Here is an 18,622-nt window from a genome sequence, read left to right on the forward strand (position 1 = left end):
TGCCGCACGCTTTTTGTGGTTTGCCTCGGTGTCTCAGGGTCCGTCTGGGCCAGTCCCGACACTGAGTCTCCAGTGTTGTCCCCCTTAGAGCCCGGGGCCATCAAGGGACAGCGTGTCTCATGGTGGGATCAGCCATATTGTCCACTCTGTTCACTGGCTGTTCAGAGTGGGATGTCGTCCTCTAGGCCTGGTGGGTCAGGATGTGCTCCACTCTCTCTTCCTCCCACTAAGTGCTCCCATTTGCTCTGATCAGACATGCCCCTCTCTCCTAGCTGCAGCTTCATTGCCGTCCTTTCAAGTAGATTCTTCTGGGGGAAGACCTGTAACTCTCTAAAGAAGCTTTTTTCTCTGTGGATGGACTGTGGGTTTGAACTGCCTTCCTTTTGAGTTAGCAGCTGAGTGCTTTAACCACTGTGACACCACTAGGGCTTCTTTTATCTGAAATCATGTATCTTTTTTTTTTCTCATTACACTAGTTTCTAATATAATAAGTTGGCATCATAGCATCTACCAGTAGTGACCAGTGATATTTTTTTTGTTGAATATTGTTTGTTCTACACTCACCAGGTATATATGTATTTAAAGTTACTATTTTCTTTCGATGTTCAAATTGTTTTGTCTTTGGCTTATACAACTTCACTCTTAAGTTGACAAACAAATCTTTATGATTTGGATAAACAAAGTAATAAACAAGCATTGCCATTTAATTACAGCTTCCAAGTTTTACTTGTGTATTCATGCTGGTAAGATACTAGAATTCTATAATGGTTTTAGTTTAGTAACAGAAGAGCAGAGGTAAAAACAGACCGAATACGTAAATGATGTGTTGAATCATGTTGAGGTGAAACTCTGTTATGGCATGTTTTCGATGCCGCTTTTGTAGTGTTTCTGGCAGGGAAGGGATAGAACAGGCAGTCATCAGCGGGCTAGTGGTAAGATGATTGTCCTGGGTGAAAAATCTCTGCAGTGGTCTCTGTCAAACACTGACACAGTTTTAGCAAAATAGCTTCACACATCATAGTCAAATGTAACTTTACTAGCTTTGTTTTTATTGGACTTTAAGTTGGGTTTGTTTATACAATGACAGTAAGTCCTTGGGCTTATGAGCAACTCATCCTTGTCCTGCAATGTTATCTAAATTTGGCCTTACTTTGAGATGATCGAACCGACTACTACTTGCAACAAACTGCATGTGTCTTTCTGAACTCATTAAAAAGGGGCGCAAGTCTTTTCTTGCACTAAAATCCCAAACCCACTGCTTTTGAGTTGGTTCCAATTCATAGGGGGACCCTCGATAGGGCTTCTGGGACCTTACATTTTAATGTGAGCAGATAGCTACATGTGTCTCTTGTGGAGTGGCTGGTGGGTTTGAACCACTGACCTTGTGCTAGTTAGCTCCGTGTTTGTCCCACAGTGCCTCCAGTCTCCTTTCTTGCACTAAAGCAAGGCTAAATAAGAGCTATCGGCACCAGTTCTGACTTACCTACACATTTGACTTAAAGACATTGGAATGGATCTCATTCATAACCTGGAAGTACAGTCCCAAAGAGTTTTAAATGATATTTATAATTTTACACCCATTAAAAAATCTTATTGTATTTTTGTATATTCAGAGTTCTCAAATTTGTTTTAGGTATTGTGTTAGACAGGGTTCTCTAGAGAGATAAAACCAAATTCTTGATAATTTAATATATTTATTTATAAAGATAATTAGATATATAATGAGAAATGAACTGTTAAATCATATACAGATAAACATACAATACAAGAAATGAACAGTTAAATTAGAAAGCACTACAAATGGCTTAGTGCAACTCATGTCCGTGAGAGAAAGTTGAGAGACTAGCAGTCCTTCAAGTCTAGTCTGCTGCCAGATCTTCCTCTATTTGTAGAGAGAGCTAGGCTATGTCATCACAGCAGCCAATCACAAGACGGGTCACCACCCGCCAGTCCCCAGCTCCAGAGAAGTCTTAAAGGGACCTCAACTTACAGCAACACAGTCCACAGGCTAGGCGTCCCACAGGCAGTGTAGCCTTTAAATTGAGGCACAGAACAAGCAAGGCAGCCGCACACTGGTCCGATGATCACAGAGCGAGAGACAAGAAAGGCAAGGCTCACCAAGCCATTTATCTCTCTGCCCTTCAGTCAATCCCACCTGCGTTTATCAGCCAGGCTGGCACAATAAACTATCTTAGATATCATGGATCAATATTGTTATTACTTCCAATTTAGAGTTTAATTTTGTTATTACAATGTGGTAGTTACATAATTTCTTGTCAACTTGAACATATATAAAAGTGTAGGGGGTGGAATTTCACCTGCCAATCAGGTCACAGCCTGATGATGTCTCCCTGTGAGCATGGCCTTCTCATAAGGAGGGCCCTGGGAACCTCCCCATCTCTCTCTACCTTCACCTTCCTTCTGGTGGACCCTGAGGTCCTTGCTGCCAGAGCCACTGCCCTTGGATCCACACGACTTTGCAACCCACCAGCCTGTGATCTCCATGCATCCTGCATCATTGCAAGTGGCTGCGTGAGTCTGAAGAGGGACTTACAGACTAGTCTCAGACTTGTGGAATTCAGTTAGATTGGTTTGGGATGCTTTTTTGATATATTCAATTACTTCTTGATATAAAGCTCTTTCTTATGCATATATGCGTATCTCTGAATTTGTTTCTCTAGTTAACCCAGCCTAACACATTACAATATGTAGCTCTGTGTTTCAAGGGGAAAGATCTGGTTTTGCTATTATGTTTGCTATTATGCTGTATCTAATTCATTTACTTTTAATAGATCATTTGTAAGGCTTTATATATCAGATGTTCATCCTCAATGACTTAGGATGTAGCATCTTAGTTTTTCAGTGAGGTTGCCAAGCCATTTTCTATCATATTTGTGAAATGACTGATTTCAGCATCTGTCATTTCAGTTAGAGTTGGGATGATGTTTCACTTCAATATTTTTCCATATGTTCCATGGTGACTTTTGGCGGCAAGATATGTGTGTGTGTGTCAAAATTCATTTTAACTCCTCAGCTTTTCCTTACAGCTTGAGCTTTGTTAGCAAATAAACACCCATACACCGGGTACTGTCATAGTGTGTGTTCTGTCTCACACAGTGCTCTGCACTTTTATTGCTGGGCTCTATTCATTGCAATGGCAACACAGAACTCACATGCAAAGATCATGACGATGAGGTTCATGATGGAAATGGCACATTATAATTCAGGTGAGAAATGCTCAGAATGCAGTCAGGACATGTTCAGTCTTAGGACATGTTACAAAGCTCTTTTAGAGTTGCTAATAAGTGCCCACATGGCATGCCGTTACGATCCTGCAAACCCAGCTCCCCAAGTTCAGTGCCCAGAGGCACATCACTCCAGTAAGCCTCAACCCCCTTAACCCAAAGGCGCTAAGCCCCAGCCCTGTGAGTCCACAAGCCCAACTCCATGGATTAAGTGCCCAGAGGTACTCCACTCCACAAGCCAGCCTCCTGACCCAGAGCGTTCAGGGTCCCTTGCTCTTCGGGCTTCAAATCCCCTGCCGTGTCTCAGGCCGTGCTTCCTGGTTCTGCTGTTCCTGCTCCTGTTTCTCCTCTGGTGTCCAAGCTGTCTCCTGCATCCAAGAGAGACTGTGCAGGGGTCTTGAGGTCCAGAGGATTCGCTCTATTCCTGCCTCTTGCTGGTAGTGAGGTCCTTTCTGCTGCTTCTACGATGGTTCATTTTATACTCCGAGGATGGCAATCATTCACAGTCGAATTGCATAACATGGTCAGCATCTTCCCCTCCCTCTGTACCCCGAGGCCTGAGGAAAATGAGGGTTGGTTGGTGGGAGTAACAAAGGCTTTGGCTAGAAGAGCTGTATTCAATAATTCACCAAATTGCATTCTGCTTCTGACATTTTGAGTCCACTCACTCTCCTACTAAGAGCGAACAAAATACAGGAAAAGTATGTCTTTTCAATTCCTTCATGAGTCTCTTGAAACAACTGTAGATGGCTTTTGACTCCATTATTATTGGAGGCTTTCCTTATCTGCAGGTCTGGCAACTGCTAGTCAGAAATTTGTGTGTGTGTGTGTGTGTGTGTGTGTGTGCGCGCGTGTTCAGAAATTAAGTGGTCAAAGCAAAAAGCTGGGGATCATAATGTGCTATTTACCTGACATATACATTGTATTAGATATTATAAATAATCTAGAGATGATCCAAAGTAAACAGTAAGAAGTCCGTAAGTTATATGCAAATACTGTACAATTTTGTGACAGGTGCTTAAAGGGTCCTAAAACCAATCCACCATGAATCCAGAAGGACAACTGTAGTCTTATTCTGACTGATCTTTATCCCTCCTTGGATGAGAGAGCTGGACTTTCACAACAATTTGTAATAGATGGTTTTCCTCAGCTTTCCTCCTTGTTTCCTTGGGTCGTAGTTGGATCTTCTTTTCAGGACGACGTCTGCATCTGTCCCCAGATATGATTCTCAGAATTGCTGTTGTTAGGCCCCGTCTATTTCTTGCCACTCACAGTGGCTCAGTGACCAGCAGAGTGAGACTCTGCCGTCCTCACAATGGTCCCCCTGTTTGAACCAGACAGTGTTGCAGCCACTGTATCCATCCATCTTGTCAAGGGTCATCTCTTTTGCTGAGCCTCTACATCAGCGGTTCTCAACCTATGGAGCGGTCATCCGATTCATACAGTAGCAAAATGACAGTGATGAAGTAGCAACGAAAATAATGTGATGGTTGTGGGGTCCCCACCACATGAGGAACTGTCTGAAAGCGGTGCGGCCTTAGGAAGGTGGAGAACCCCTGGTCTACATTGTCAGACTTGCCCTTCTGCAGGGACTAGTTCCTAAGGATCCATCATGCTCCATTTAAGCGTACCTTGTTAGGTCTAAAAAGTTGTGTTCTTATATCATGCCCTAGATGACTCCCTAATAATTTGCAGAAAGTATTTGGGCAGATGTATTCACTGATACTCCAACATCAGAATCCTTACTTCTGTGATATGAGTCTTTGAATGAATGAAAGAAATATTCTGATGGAAAGCTGCACACAGTATATAATTTCAGTTGCAGCAGTTGTGGGACAGCTATTAATTTTCCTGTTTTTTATAGGCCTGGGATATCTGAAGGAATACTTAAAAGGGAAGAAGGCTTTCCCCTTTCTTTCTGATATGTAATGACCTTTTTATATTTCTTAGCATGCATGGCACATTATTAGACATTTCAATCTGGTTCCCTAAGTCCTCAGATGGTAGAAACACGGAAACGGTAGTGACAGAAGTAGCTTTTAGAAAAAAATTCCGACTCCTATTTATATTCAGAAGTTGTTTAAAAAAAGTAAAAATCCCTTCATTATATTTTTACATTTAGTTAAAAGAAAGCTTGGAACAATCAATAGGCCACCTTCGGAGTCAGCGTTTATTGAAACAGTCGGGAGGGCGCAGTAGTTCTGTTACGAGCCTGAGTGCAAGTGATCTCGGTGGTGCTGCCGCAGGTAAGCTCATCCATTGGGGTGAACACAACTTTCTTTTGGCTTGACTTGATAGTAATTCAATATGAAGTACATTTTAAATACCCCCAGTCTTTAGAAAAATGCAACTCAAACGTAAAATTGTGTGGACTAGATGCTTGAAGACACAGTTATCAAGGATGTGAAGGGTTTTATCGTGCATGCTTTGAAATAAGTGAGACACTTATTTGGAATCTCTTTCTGCTTTGCTCAGTCTCCACAGGCCACATAGGGTTTATCTGCCAATACTTGGATAGTTAACTACCAGAGAATCAAAACAAAGATACAAATAAAATTTCCTTTATGTGTATGTGGGGTACGGCTTTACCCGCTACATTCTAGACTAAGGGTTTTAGAATAGTTGGTTATGAAATATCCTATGATGCTTGTGCAGACCAGGTAAATTTGCACCTTGCCTAAATTAGAAGTGGAAGTACTTAATTTGTAGTTAATCTTACACTTTCATGCTGCACTCATATTTATATTTGAAAAAGGCTTCAGTGTGCAGTGATGAGGTGATTTAGAGTGACCATCAATACCTCACAAGGATAAGATTGCTGGTAATCATTACAATAATGATTAAAAATTGGACCCAGTCATTTTTTCATGCAGTCAGTTGGTTTTTATTGACTTTAACCACCATTTAGAGTTTATTTTAATTAATTTCTCATTTGAAAAATTCTTCTTCACTAGGATTAGGTTACATCTCAGGGAGTTAAATGAAAGTTAACATTAGTTAGCAAATTTTTTTACTACGAGGGAACATGTGCACACTGCTTCTTTGGAAAGTATAGCATGATGGAGCTGGGAGATATTGTATTTCCAAGTGGCACAGTGGTTAAGGTGCTTGGCTGCTTAAGGAAAGATGTGGAAGTCGGTTTCTCTAAAGATTTGCAGCCTTGGAAACCCTATGGGAAGTTCTACTCTGTCCTTTTTGGGTTAGTATGAGTCAGAATTGACATGGGTTTGCTTTTCAGTTTTTCGAGTTTCCAGGTTATTTGTGTTTTGGATTTTATCTGCTTTAAGAGTAAAATTTGTGCCAATTTTGAAATTTTATGTAGCGTCTACAGCAGGATACTTGGAAATATCCTTTGATTATTTGGAAATAAATAACTTTGGTTAAGGGGACAGGCATATACCATAGCTAGTGTGTATGTATTGATTAAACAATTTGGAAGACTTTTTCTCATATATTTTTCTTCTAATCATTCTTTTTCCTTTTGTATAGAGAGCCCCCATTTTCCACCTACCTCACCTCTCAAGGACTATGGGGATTCACAAGGTAGCAGAGCAGTGAAGTCGAGAACCGGTGTCCGTTTTGTTGGAGAGACGGATGTAGGCCAGGTAATAGGACAATTCTGTAATCTGCATGCAAGCATTTCTTTACTTTCCCATATAAATGACTAACACTTGAAACCTCATGGCTATATTTTGGCCGAGAGTTGGGGTATCAGAAACTTTTTACTGATCTCTTTTTTAATCAAGGTGACAATGCATTCTAAATGTATTAATCTCCATCACACATTTATTTTGAATATTGTTGTGGAAAGTTATGTTTTGTAGGACATTTAAAAATGAGTTTAGTTGGACATGCTTTGTTTCCTTGTATAGATGGCTAACTCCTCTGACGTATTGCTAAAGTCAGCTACTTTTTATTTTGCTAAGTTTATTTAGAAAGAGTTAGTCCTTGTATAGTTGCCCTATTGATTTTTCCAGCATTATAGTTTTTCTGATTGTTGAATCATTGATGGAGCCACTTTCCATGAAGCAAGACATGTCCATGCTTCTCTATATGTTTGCTAGAGATTTCTGAAATTTTAGTTCTTGGATCTATTTATTCTCCTGCCTCTTTAAATTTCTTTGCAAGAGCTGAAATTTCTCTATTCTTGCTTTGGGTAGCAAATTAGGAAATGACTAGGGAAGTTTCTGACCGTAATAGCCTCACTTAGAAAGCTTTCGGATTTGAAGGCCAGTATTTGTTTTTAGGATCCTCATCTAAGTTACTGTTGCATGCTACACAGTCCGAGGTAAAGAGAGAGCCGAGTCACATTCTTTACAAAGCCCCCAGAGAAACTTTGTTTGAGTGTATTATTTTTCAGATAGGTGCCAAGTATGTTACATGGACTATATGATTAAATCTGGACCAGAAAACAATTTATTAAAATTGTATCTTTAATCTTTCATTGTATTTATTTAGTGCTTGTGCTTGGAAACAGTGATGAGGAAAGTAGACATGCCCTTGCCTTTTCATGGAGCTTACAGTTTATAGGCAGAGCCAGATAGTAACTAAGTACACGTATGAATACACTCATAGTGATGAACTGAGATGTATGGTAGAGTAGATCCCAGGACAATGGGAAGGTAGAGTTGAGAATCCTGCTCTGTTCCAGAAATGCTTTGCTGAAGAACAGCTGCTAGGGTTGAGATTTTAGAGCTGAGTGTGACTCATTCTAGGTCGAATGGATAGATCGGCAGGAAGGAAGAGAGCAATTTAAAGAAGGCCAGGAGGCCAAAGAAGCATGAAAGGCTGAGACAGTGGAGTGCCTTGGGAGAGGGTAGCAACATTGCTTACAGAAGCTCACTCTGACTCTGGTGTGCAAAATAGTGTTCATGAAGACAAACGGATTAGGAGGATATTTCTTTGTGTGTGAGATGATGTTCCCTTGGATTAGGATAGTGAAATGAAGTTGAAGAGAAGGGATTGGCTTTACGTGGGTTCTATTGGAAGGGCTTCAAGTTCAGTTGGCCATGTGGGGAGGGCAGGAATGAGAGAAAGGGTGGTGTCAGAATGAGCTCTAAGATTCTGATTTGCAAAGTGAGAAATTCATGATGGTAAAACCTTCATGATGGTAAGCTGATAGCGCTCATTTGCGATGTTACCTCCACACTCTGTTGTTTTTAACTGTTCTTCCTCATTCTTTAAAGTTGTCCTTAAAGTTTTATCTTAAGATGACCTATCCTTCGACGCCACTATATTTTCTCTATGACCCTCGTTCAGAAGTCCTGGTTAGCAGTTTACTTTTCTACCTCTCCCATTAGGCTGGGAGCCACTTGCTTCCCAGCACAGTAGCTGGTATCGACAAATTGCTCAATCAATGGGCATATAGGGCCTGCATCAATCTTGTTTTGTTTTTTTCTGCAAGTCTAGGTAACTAAGGAAACATTATTGTGTAATATGATATACATACACATGTGTAGCCTGCATATCTATGGTTGAAAGTATACTAGTAAGAGTCAACGTTATAAAACTACCAACTATACTAAGACATAGAGGATTATCATATGTTTGCTCCTCTCCCAAAGCATACCATTTTTACTACTTTGAGCTTATTAAGTGTCGGCTACTTTCAAACTTCATGAAATGGTATTATGTGTCTTCTTCTGTAAACTGACTTTTATTATTCAGTGTTATGTTTGTGATTTCTCTTTACAAATGGGTGTGTACCTTTATTTGTTAATTTTCACCGAGGTATGATAGACTATCCTGCAGTGTACTCATCTCCATTGTACTCCTGATGAACTTTCAGTTTGTCTCTACAGTTCCCTTATGAATAACGCCCCTTCAGCCATTTTTGTACATGATTCCAGGTGCATGTGGGCAGGAGTTTCTTTAGGGAAGGGATTGATAATATGCACCGTAGGCTGTTAGAATAAAGTTTTAATGGAACATGGCTAGGCTTGTCTTTTAACTGCCTCTTGTACTACTGTAGTAGAGGTCAGCAGGCATAACTGATGTCAGATAGCCAGTGAGCCAGAAATATTTGCTCCCTGACCCTTGACAGAAAAGCTTGCTGATCCCTTCTCTAGGGCAAGAATTGATATCGATTCCATAGAGAGAATTTGTTAATGTTATTGATAGCTTTAAAAAAATTGTTTTTCTTTGGAAAAAATATTACTTTCAGAGTGGATGTTCATTTTATTTTGTTTTTCTAAAATACCAACTATTATAGAATTGGGCATATTGTGAAGAACAAGTACTTATTTTTGCCTCTAGTGAACGGTCATGGATGAATCCAACAGAAACCTAAAAGAAAAACTGTTTTGCCTTTATTAGCTTCATGCTTTACATCAATCTCTTCGAGACCTCAGCAGTGAACAGATTCGCCTTGGAGATGATCTCACCAGGGAATTTTCAAGAAGAAGCCGGTAAAAGCAGCATGTGGTTTTCACTTGGAGGCACGAATGATTAGAAGAATAACATAGATTCTGTAACTGACATGTTTACATAGACTGGAAAAAACAACACCCCAGTGGTTTTCTATCAAGGTTTTAAGCTTTATTAATAGAATAGTTCAAAGCCCTTTGAATTTAGAGCATATCATGGCTGAACTTTAGGTTGATTTTATATTGCCAGAAAGAAATATTTTAACTTACTACAGTGGAACTTTGTTACCCCTGAGAGAGATAGGAAATGTGAGCAAGGACAGACACTCGCAGATCTGTTAGAGAAAGGGAGAACCCCGAATAAGAGTGTGAGCATGTGAATGCGTACGTGTGCAACCAACCCTTGGCAGTTTCCAATGGTACGAGCCCCTGTAGCATCTGATATTTTAGCTGTTAGTTTAAATGTCTGAACGTGAATATTCCTATTTTCCAAGAAACAAAGATTTGTAGTGACTCTTTATGAACTTTAAACTTCAAAAATGCATGGAAAATGGAATTTGAAGAGAATGAATTTTGTAAAATGAACTCTTTGAAGGCCCTTTATATTGTGATGATTGATGTTGTTGGGTACTATCAAGTCAGATCGGCTCATAGCAACCCTCTGCACTGCCTGGTCCTGCACCACCCTCACAATGGTAACTCTTGAACCCATTGTGCCAGACACTGTGACAATCCATCTTGTTGAGGGGATTCCTTTTTCTTGTTGTTGCTGCTTTTCTAGTAATGACGGGAGAATAACAGTGTTTAATTGAAGTTGATATTATCCAGTTCACTCAAGCGTCCAGTGAATAGCTATTTGTGTTGCTACAGCAAAACCAGTCCAATGTACAAATGGTCAACATGTGAATATCAACTATAGTCTGCATAGCTGACAAGCTTTTGTAGAAGAAAGGCAGAAAATTCAGTATAAGAATTAAGGACCATACTATTCCTGTTATTGGGCACTTATTTAATGCTTAGTAATTTTGTTTTCTCCTTGCATCAACTCTGAGATTGTCATTGTTACTGTTTATATTTTATGGGATATAGAGAGGTGAAATGACTTACTTTGCTTGAGATCACCCAGGTTGGATGTCTTGGCGCCAGAATTCTAATCTAGGAAATTAGTCTCCACACTCTCTGTTCTATACTATTTAGAGTATATGGTGCTATAAGAGATGTAAGAGCCCCAATAGAATGATTTTTATAAAAAAAGTATATGGTGTTTCCAGATACATTTTAACATATAGTTGATATTAATAAACCATTTAGATTCCTGAATTGTGAACTATATTATTTATTATTTAAGAACAGTAGTATTTTAAACTGATATTGTAGTGGAATAACCCACTGCCATTGAGAGGATTTTTAACCATCTCAACTCTATACAGGAACACATAGCCTCACATTTATCGCAAGGAGAAATTAGTGGGTTTGAACTGCTGACCTTTTGGTTAGTGGTCCAAGAGCTATCCACCGTTGCCATCAGGGATCCTAAGACTAGTTGATATTTAGATATTTCTTTTCTACAAACTGATGAAATCAATAGAATGGTACTTAACATTCCACGATAGTGTGTTCTACATTTGTAGTATCTTTATTATATAGCTTTTATACTTCTGAAAGGAGGGCATAAGATGAGCACTGGGGTATGAGTTTCAGGAGATAGTTATATAATGATACAAGGGAAATATAGGAAACACAGGGATGATAGCAGAGATGATTAGCTGATTAGTTAGTGTGCACTGACAGCCTGGACTCTTCCAGTATATAGGCTGGCACTGTCAGAAACAACTTGGTGGCAGCGGGCTTGCGTTTATATGAGAGATGATGATCACTTGACCAGGATTATGGCAAGGAAGTGATGGACAGGTGTGCATTTTCAGTATTGTTTTCAGCAGATTGATATCTTCAGAGTTTAACTGAATACTCTCAGCTATAAATGAAGAACCAATCTGAATAGGATGGAATAATTCTTAAGCGGGAACTTCAAAAAATTGTGGGAGAATATTTTTCAATTCTATGTTTTCTGTGAACTTTTTGAAGCTCCCTCTTGTAAGAGGAACCCAGGTGGCTCAGAGGTTAAGCACCTGGCCGCTAAGTGAAAGGTTGGTAGTCAAAGCCCACCAGCCGTGTGCTGGAGGAAGAGGTGATAGGTTGCTCCCATACACACTGCAGCCTTGAAAACCCTGTAAGGGCAGTTCGACTCTGTACTATAGGATCATTATGAGTCAGAATTTATTTGATAGCAATGGAATCCAAAACAAAAACAACAACAAAATAACACATCGAGCCAATTCCGACTCACTCACTAGATGAACATATAAAATGACACAGGTAAGCAATAAAGGATTAAAAGCAGACGCACATTTATTTAAAACTATTGAGGTGTCACTCAAAACCTCACTGCCGTCCTGTAGATGCCAATTCATAGCAACCCTGTGGGACAGGGTAGACCCGTCCCTGTGAATTTCCAAGACTCACTTTCTAGAGGATTACAAAGCCTCATGTTTTTCGCTCAGAGCGTCTGGTGGTTTTGAAATGCTGACCTTGTGGATCGCAGCCCAACACGTAAGCACTACACAACAACGTAGTCAATAGAATATATTTAAAGTTTTGAACAACTGCGCTAATGAACCAGCAAAAGCATAAGATGGGCAGGGTGGAGCTTAGTGGCCTGGAGGAGTGGGTACACAGGCAGTCGTGGATTCTGTAAAGCATAGTTAGTGTGTATTTTATTCATTGTACTTACTTTTCAGCTAGGCATTATAAAATATTTCTCATTGATTGTGTAGGTCAGATGCTGAGACAAAAAGGACTTTGGAAGAATTGACTGAAAAACTTAATGTCCAGAGGCAAGAAGTGGTAAGAACTCTTTGTTTATAAATAGTTTTGTATAGGTGTATAGGTGGTGTATAGATGGTGAAGTTTGGTGAATTTTAACTTTTTGAGTGGTGCATGCCACTTTGTGTAGAAATATATTTGTGTACCTCTTATCAAAGATGCATGCACTTCTTTTAGCTGTTTGAGGTTGGGATATCACATTAGTTGGTGGTTGAGTAAAGATAGAAATATTATTTTAATTTTTAAGTTTCATAACTTTTCAATATATATATATATTTGAAAACATTTTATTGGGGGCTCTTACAGTTCTTATAACATTCCATATATCAATGATATCAAGCATAATTGTACATATGTTGCCATAATCATTCCCCAAACATTTTCTACTTGAGTCCTTGGTATAAGCTCCTCTTTTTACCCCTACCTCCCTCCCCCTCCCACCCTCATGAATCCTTGATCAATTAATTATATATTGTTATTATTATTTTGTATTTTAGACTGTCTGTTGTCTGCTATTGCTTCAAGGATTTGTTTTCTGCCGAAGTGTCTGTTGAATGATATTTGAAAACAAATAGTTATTTGGTTGTGCTTGTTTTATTCCCTCTGAGTATTTTCAGATCAGCTTACGTAAGTGGAGGGAGCCCTGTTTGCATAGTGGCCACGTATTGGGTTGCTAACCCACAGGTTATCAGTTAGCACTCACCCACTGCTCTGCCGCAGACAGGGGATGCTTTCTGCTCCGTAATCATTCACAGCCCCGGAAACCCACCGAGGCAGCTGTGCTCTGCCCGGTACGGTTGCCGTGACTTGGGATCCACTTGATGGCAGCAGGATTGTGTTTGTTTGTTTTTTAAACATTGAGTATGTAAAACATTACAATTGCTTTGGAGATGTTCTTGCTGCCTTGGCTTTGTTTGCTGTGCTGCCATTTGAAAATACCCCTAAACCTCCTATTTTATTCTCTCAAACTCAGGTCACTGACTCATTATTCAGGGATCTATTTTTATCAAGTCACGACCCTTGATGGAAGTAAGGTAAAAAATAAAGTGGATTTGAGAGAGAGGAGATAGAGAGCCCCAGGCAGAGAGAGGAGAAGAGGCCTGGGGGGAAGTATTGGGAGCAGCAGGACTTCTGGAGGAGTGATTTCAAAAGCCTAGGACAATTGGAAATTTTAAGCAAGCAAGCACTGGACCCCCAGGCTGATTTTAAAACTAAGTCAGTAAATCTATGACTCTTTTTGCTGACCGATTGTCTGCTTACTTCCTTGCCCATTCCTGTGTAAGACCGAGCCGTGGACAGAGCATGACCAGGTTCATGATTGGAATGAGGCATGTGACCAGACCTGGGATTGGTCTGTTTGTAATCTCGCAGCACAGACATCCCAAATACCTCACACCTGATAAAAGGCGCTGACTCAGTTCATTCAGCAGCAGCTCACTCAAGCCCCCACCTACTGTGTCAGTTGCTTTTCTTTCTTTTTAAAATAAATTCTCCTTTCTGCTTGCTGTTTGTGGTCCACAAGTCCATTCTTCAGTTCGCGAGACCAAGGACGCCTGGACACATCAGAGCAGGTGCAACATTTTGACATTCAGGATGAATATAGTATCTTCTTTTAAGTGATCATGCCCCCCCCCCCCTATTTTAAAAATCATTTTATTGGGGGCTCATACAACTCTTTTTTTTTAATTGTTTTATTAGGGGCTCATACAACTCTTATCACAATCCATACACACCTCAATCGTGTAAAGCACATTTGTACATTCATTGCCCTCATCATTCTCAAAACATTTGCTCTCCACTTAAGCCCCTGGTATCAGCTCCTCATTTTTTCTCCTCCCTACCCGCTCCCCCCTCCCTCATGAACCCTTGATAATTTATAAATTATTATTTTGTCATATCTTGCCCTGTCCGAAGTCTCCCTTTACTCACTTTTCTGTTGTCCATCTCCCAGGGAGGAGGTCACATGTAGATCCTTGTAATCGGTTCCCCCTTTCCAACCCACCCTCCTTCTACCCTCCCAGTATGGCCACTCACACCACTGGTCCTGAAGGGATCATCCGCCCTGGATTCCCTGTGCTTCCGGTTCCTATCTGTACCAGTGTACATCCTCTGGTCTAGCCAGACTTGCAAGGTCGAATTGGGATCAAGATGGTGGATGGGTGGTGGTGGGGAAGCATTTAGGAACTAGAGGAAAGTTGTATTTTTCATCGTTGTTATATCACACCCTGACTGGCTCGTCTCCTCCCTGATATCCTTGTGTAAGGGGATGTCCAGTGGCCTACAAATGGGCTTTGGGTCTCCAATTGCACTCCCCCACTCATTCACTATAAGATTTTTGGTTCTGATGATGCCTGATACCTGATCCCTTGGACACGTCATGATCGCACAGGCTGGCGTGCTTCTTCCATGTGGGCTTTGCTGTTTCTGAGCTAGATGGGGGCTCATACAACTATTATCACAGTCCATACATACATCCATTGTGTGTCAAGCACATTTGTACAATTGTTGCCCTCATCATTCTCAAAACATTTGCTTCTACTTGGTATCAGCTCCTTTATCATGCTTTCTTTTTTAAGGAGAAAATTATCTATAGGAATTGCTATTAAACTCGTGCACATTTGTCAAATTCAGGAGCAATGAGTATTCAATCATTGCCCACAATACCTTTTGTTTCAAGGAAAGGAAAATTTGCAGAATGTTTTTCATAACATTTTAATAAAAGTGAAAAATCTGCAGTGAAAACAAGTAATTTTTCTCCATCTGGGTTTGCATTTCCTTACACACACACACACACACACACACACACACACACACACGAGGCAGTACCATACTCCCACAAAAAAAAAAAGAGAAAAGCTCTGTTGGATGGAGCTTTCATAGTTACGCATTTTTCCCACTAGGTGAGCATGGAGACATTCGCTCTAAGTTAGTGCACCCGGTGCCATTGCCTGGGAAGGTTCTCTCTGGTCACAGTGAATTTTTTTTATTAAAGCAGTTTCACTTCAAACTTGTTTTTTTTGTGATGGCTAATTTAAGAGAACAGCACGTAGTTGTGAAATTTTGTTTCCTGTGCGGGAAAGATGCCACAGAAACTGTTGTGATGTTGAACACAGTTTACAAGGACAGTGCTGTGGGAAAAACTCAAGTCTATGAGTGTTTTTTTTTTTCGTTTCAAAAAAGGTAAAATGTCGATTGATGAAAAGCTCATTCTTAACATTCCTTAGCTTTTCAAACCGACAAAAATTTTGACTAGTAGTGCATTTGGAGTTCATTCCACCAGGTCAGACTTTTAATCAAGCTTTCTATTTAGAGATTCTGAAAAGATTACATAAGAGTGCGTGACAAAAATGGCCTGATTTGTGGCAGACGGGGGACTGGATTTGCCACCATGATAATGCTCATGGAGCCCTCTCAGTGTGTTAGTTTTTGACAAAAAACAAAACAAAACCCAGCATTACTCTCTGGCCCCATGCACCTGACTCACCTGACCTTGCTCTGTGGGACTTTCTTGTTTCCGTGAATGAAGAGGGACATGAAAGGACAGCAGGTGCTGTCAGCCATCCAAACAGATGAGTCTGAAAAATGTCTCCAAGGATGGAATCACAGATTTGACAAAAGTACTAAGTGTAATGGGGAACACTTCAAAGGTGATAAGGTTGTTTTATAAAACAATTTAAATACATAACTTTGAAAAAATTCCTGTTTTTCTTGGGTATCCCCTTGTATGCCAAAGTTTCTTTGGCATTCAAATTTAGTAACCATGTATGCTAAGAGAGTGATACACTGTATTCCCCCATCCATATAACACACCCTTGTAAATAATGCACACACACAAATGAACAGCAGTTTAGTGATAGTAACTATTGATAATTTTCTCCTAACAATAACAAAATCCCCCCAAACCTGATGATGTGAAAACAAGAACACCTAAGAAACTAATGTGATATGGCTCTACAAAAAACAAACAAACTTGTAACAGGTGGTATTTGTATAAAATATGTCACTCTATTTTGAAAGGGGTTAAATATTTGCAACAGACTTTGCTCTATTTCAAAATTATGAATAAGCACCTGATCTCCTGTGTTTCAGTACAAATTTCTCCATGAAGAATCTGGAGAGGTGAAGGTAGGGCAATGCCTGTCTTCTGATGAGGTAGACAACATCTCTGCAGTCCATGTGTGATCAGTGTTTGCATCATACATGTATGTATATGTATATATATTTCTATAAAGTGTTCTGGATTTTTCCAGGCATACCAAGGACACCGCCAGGGTAAATTTTACCATCTACAATCTCTTATACTTAAAAAAAAAAGTTCCCTGATGAGTATAACAGATTGGTGCCATTGTTAGTTAATTTCAGTGACTCACACAGCGAGAAATGTCAGCCATTGTCTGATTTACTTACCATCTAAACAGGAGCTGGACACGCACTTTAAGAAGTGCCTCTCCTAAGTCCTCTTAATATTCTGGCCCTTCTCATAAGTCTTAGTGTGAAGCCTGTCATTTGGCAAGGGAGCCTGCTGAGACTTTTAATTCTCCTTGAAAGTTTTTAAAAAAGTTTAAGGCATAGTGCGTGTATACAGAAAAGTAGTATGTCAGTGAGCAGCTAAGCGGATTGTCATAATGCCTATGTAACTGTCCCTGGCTCCAGAAATGGAGCACTGCAGGCGCCCACAAAACCTCTTTTCACCACTAGCCCCTCCTTCCTTTCTAAAGGTAGCCATGGTTTCGACTTTTAATCCTGCGGATTGATTCCACTTGGTCTTGAACATGCTGTATAAGTGGAATCACACAGCCCATGCTTTTTCGTGCTTCCTGTGTGGGAAACATTACAATTATGCTGTTTATGGGAGTTACATTGTGTCCCTGCAGTTTGTTCATTTCTGCTGGTCTTCAGGATTCCATTGTATGGATATACTGTCATCTATTTGAACATGAGCTAAGGAAAGTATTTGCTTTCCTGAAATATTGGGAAATCAATGACTTTTGCGGTGAACAACCGTGTTCAGTGTTTCACTGCACGTCGGCTTTCTTTTTCCATCGGTGTATATATGTCACGGAGTCTAAATGCTAAGCGCTTGCACATGCAGTAGAAATTGTATTAATGTTGTGCTATGAGATTGTGCGCGGAAACTCTTAGGTTTTTGGTGTGATTTAAGCTTGAGTTGCATAGTACACATTGCGCTTTATGTTTCAACTTTCACTGTGTGAGAAGATAATACTCATAAACAGAGTTGGCATTTCTTTTTTATGCCTCCTTCCTATTGCAAATGAAATTGGCAAGTATTAGCTAGATATATTTGGAAGTTTTATTCTGGGTTGGAAGTGTAACCAGGTGAACTGTTACCAGGTGAATTGTAACTATAATAACATACATTATATATTTGTACAACATCTAAAAGTTTCCCACAGTGAATGTATGCCACTTTGGAATTTTATTACCAGGTGAATTCAAAAGAAGCCCAAGGTCTTTTATATTATCATTGTCATGCATCGAGAAGTCTCCCACATCAGATGAAGCCATAGTGGTGCAAATGGATGTTGCATCTCATTGGTGCTCACTGGCTTTTACAACACACTAGTCTTTCCAACTCAGCTGCCCACTAGTGTACTCATCTCAACAGGAAAAAATCTTAGATATTGGGTAACCCCAGAGCATTGTTGATAGCTCACCTGAACATTTTGCTCAATTGTCCATTTTCTTGTTTTCATACAAAGTTGTGTTATGATAGGTTGTTTTGTGTTTTCTATAGTTTGCCTTCAGTGTTAGGTTGTCTCATAACTACTACACAGAGGACATATGCACTCTTGATTAAGAAGACATGGATTGGGATAACAGTTGTATGAGCCCCTAATAAAATGTTTAAAAAAAAAAAAGTTAAAAATAATATTGTTGAATTTTGGAAAGTCTCATGATGTTTGCTTCCAATTGTACAAAGCTTAATATAGACTTTGTGACTCACTTATTCCAATTGAAGTCAACATTTACATCTTATAACTGCTTGACATATTGTGTTGTATTTGTGAATTCATGATAGCATGCTGTCAGAGAAGCGGCAGTTTGTTATTTAAGTGTTGAGTTTCTTGTAGCCTGCAGCTGTTTCCCCTCCAGATTTAAGTTTAAAAT

The 18,622-nt window shown here is 39.9% G+C and overlaps 1 protein-coding gene across 1 annotated transcript in view; it reads left to right on the forward strand.

The window, feature by feature from the left end:
- The window catches only part of CEP128 (centrosomal protein 128), a 446,899-nt gene that overhangs the window by 20,107 nt on the left and 408,170 nt on the right, over positions 1-18,622 (forward strand). Inside the window, exons 3-6 of the mRNA XM_030884984.2 lie at positions 5,368-5,491; positions 6,735-6,850; positions 9,561-9,652; positions 12,445-12,514. Of these exons, the coding sequence (XP_030740844.1) occupies positions 5,368-5,491; positions 6,735-6,850; positions 9,561-9,652; positions 12,445-12,514 (402 nt within the window). The remainder of the gene's footprint in view (positions 1-5,367; positions 5,492-6,734; positions 6,851-9,560; positions 9,653-12,444; positions 12,515-18,622) is intronic.

Source organism: Echinops telfairi, unplaced genomic scaffold (genome assembly GCF_000313985.2).
Source record: "Echinops telfairi isolate 266 unplaced genomic scaffold, ASM31398v2 ScPeMD7_18;HRSCAF=68, whole genome shotgun sequence".
NCBI lineage: Eukaryota > Metazoa > Chordata > Mammalia > Afrosoricida > Tenrecidae > Echinops > Echinops telfairi.